At 37.6% G+C, this 1894-nt stretch overlaps 1 protein-coding gene across 1 annotated transcript; it reads left to right on the plus strand.

Annotated features, from left to right (window-relative positions):
• The first annotated feature begins 441 nt into the window (after nt 1-441).
• LOC121744137 (pistil-specific extensin-like protein) lies at nt 442-1515 on the plus strand. The gene is made up of 2 exons (XM_042137578.1): nt 442-673; nt 926-1515. Exons 1-2 carry the CDS (start codon nt 442-444, stop codon nt 1234-1236), a joined length of 543 nt encoding a protein of 180 aa, XP_041993512.1. The 3' UTR covers nt 1237-1515.
• The last annotated feature ends 379 nt before the right edge of the window (nt 1516-1894 follow it).

Here is a 1894-nt window from a genome sequence, read left to right on the forward strand (position 1 = left end):
TTATTTGAGGCCGTATCTAGACAGGCTTTGTAGCAATTGTCATTTATCAATAAATGTGTATATATATATCCCCTTTAAGCCACCGTATTCAGGATTCTGCCGCCCTATTACGTATACTACACTACTATACATAATTCAGCACATAGAAATTATGGTTTTTATTGAAATTTCAATAATGAATCTCATATAAGTTTTCACTATTTCACAATATCATCACTTCAAGGATAACAATAAAGAAAATTCCTTGGAAACTTGTACTAACAGGTTGATAAATGCTCCTATGTATATCCTATGCATGTGAAGTGGGATGCCATCTGTCTTCTGCACAATTACACTAGCTAAAGCTCTTCTAATTAACACCAAACAACATTAATTCACCAAACTCTTTTACTACAAATAAATTGGTCCCCTGCAACTGTGCTCCTCAGCTCACTTAACATCATGCCTTCTGTTTCTTTGTTCAATTCCTTTGTCCTTTCTCTCCTCCTCACCGCCAACGCCACCCTAGCAACCCACCCTCATCCGTCTCCTTCACCACACCAGCATCACCCCCCTGCCCCGGCCCCGTCTCACCCTCCCGTGAGGAAGATGGTGGCTATTCAAGGCGTCGTCTACTGCAAGTCCTGCAAGTATAGAGGAGTCGACACTCTCACGGGAGCCACTCCTCTTGCCGGTACCTATCGCTACAACAAATTTATCTTATGACACAAAATTAGATACGTTGAAAATTTTGAAAATTAACCAAAATTGAGGGTGCATAGAAAGGTCCTTAAGTTGAGGGCATAATTGTCCACTAAATCTTAATTTTTTTTGCTTTATTTGTATCTCTTAATTTATTTATAAATACAAATTAGCGTCCTTAACTGTATATTTTCAAAACGCAAGAAAAGGCAAAACTCCACCTTGATTTAAGTTTATGGTTCAGGTGCTGTGGTGAAGCTGCAATGCAACAACTCGAAGACGGGCATGGTGGAGACGAAGACGAGCGACAAGAACGGCTACTTCTTCTTCATGCCGCAGAAGCTGACCACCTCTGGGTCCCACAAGTGCAAGGTCTTCCTCGTCTCGTCTCCCTCCGCGGCCTGTAACGTCCCCACCAACCTCCACGGTGGCGCCCTCGGCGCAATCCTTCTCCGCAAGCCGGTTGATGCCCCGCCCAAGCCGTTGCCGTTTGAGCTCTTTACGGTTGGACCCTTCGCCTTTGAAGCCGCCAAGAAACTGCCATGTCACTACTAGTCAATCAAGCTATCTTATTTTTATAGAGGATTTTCAATTGGTTTGTGTCTGTGTTTATGTTCTGTTAGTACGTCGGCGTTTCGTGCTTTAGTATGCTTGTTCTTGTAGTTGTATAATGCTAGTACTAATGAAGCGTTTGGATTTGCATGGCTACGTTAAGTCGTTAATAAAATGTAGTAGTAGTAATTAGTTTTAGAACCTTTATAGTGGGTTTAGTTATGAAATCAAAAATGGAATGGCTGTGCTTGTGTAATTGTGTTGGTTTACGAAAGCAGACATAGGTGCATGATTTAATATTGATTGGGTTCAAGGGTTTCATTCTTATGTTTTAACTAGTAGTTTTAAATATGTAAAATTCCAAGTATTACAAAAATAAAGAACTTATCTTTATAATATTATTAATAATCATCATAGTAAATCAATATAATTAATTATCAAGTTTAAAGAATTACTACAATTAAATGTAAGTGAAACGAAGAAAATGCCATAATTATAATTTATATTCTATATAATTGAAAATTTGGAATGACACTTGGTAGAAAAAAAAATGCCATAATTATAATTTATATTCTATATAATTGAAAATTTGGAATGACCCTTGGTAGAAAAAATGCCATAATTATAATTTATATTCTATATATATAAAGCACTTATTCAA

The sequence above is a fragment of the Salvia splendens genome, chromosome 8 (assembly GCF_004379255.2).
Source record: "Salvia splendens isolate huo1 chromosome 8, SspV2, whole genome shotgun sequence".
In the NCBI taxonomy this organism is placed as follows: Eukaryota; Viridiplantae; Streptophyta; class Magnoliopsida; order Lamiales; family Lamiaceae; genus Salvia; species Salvia splendens.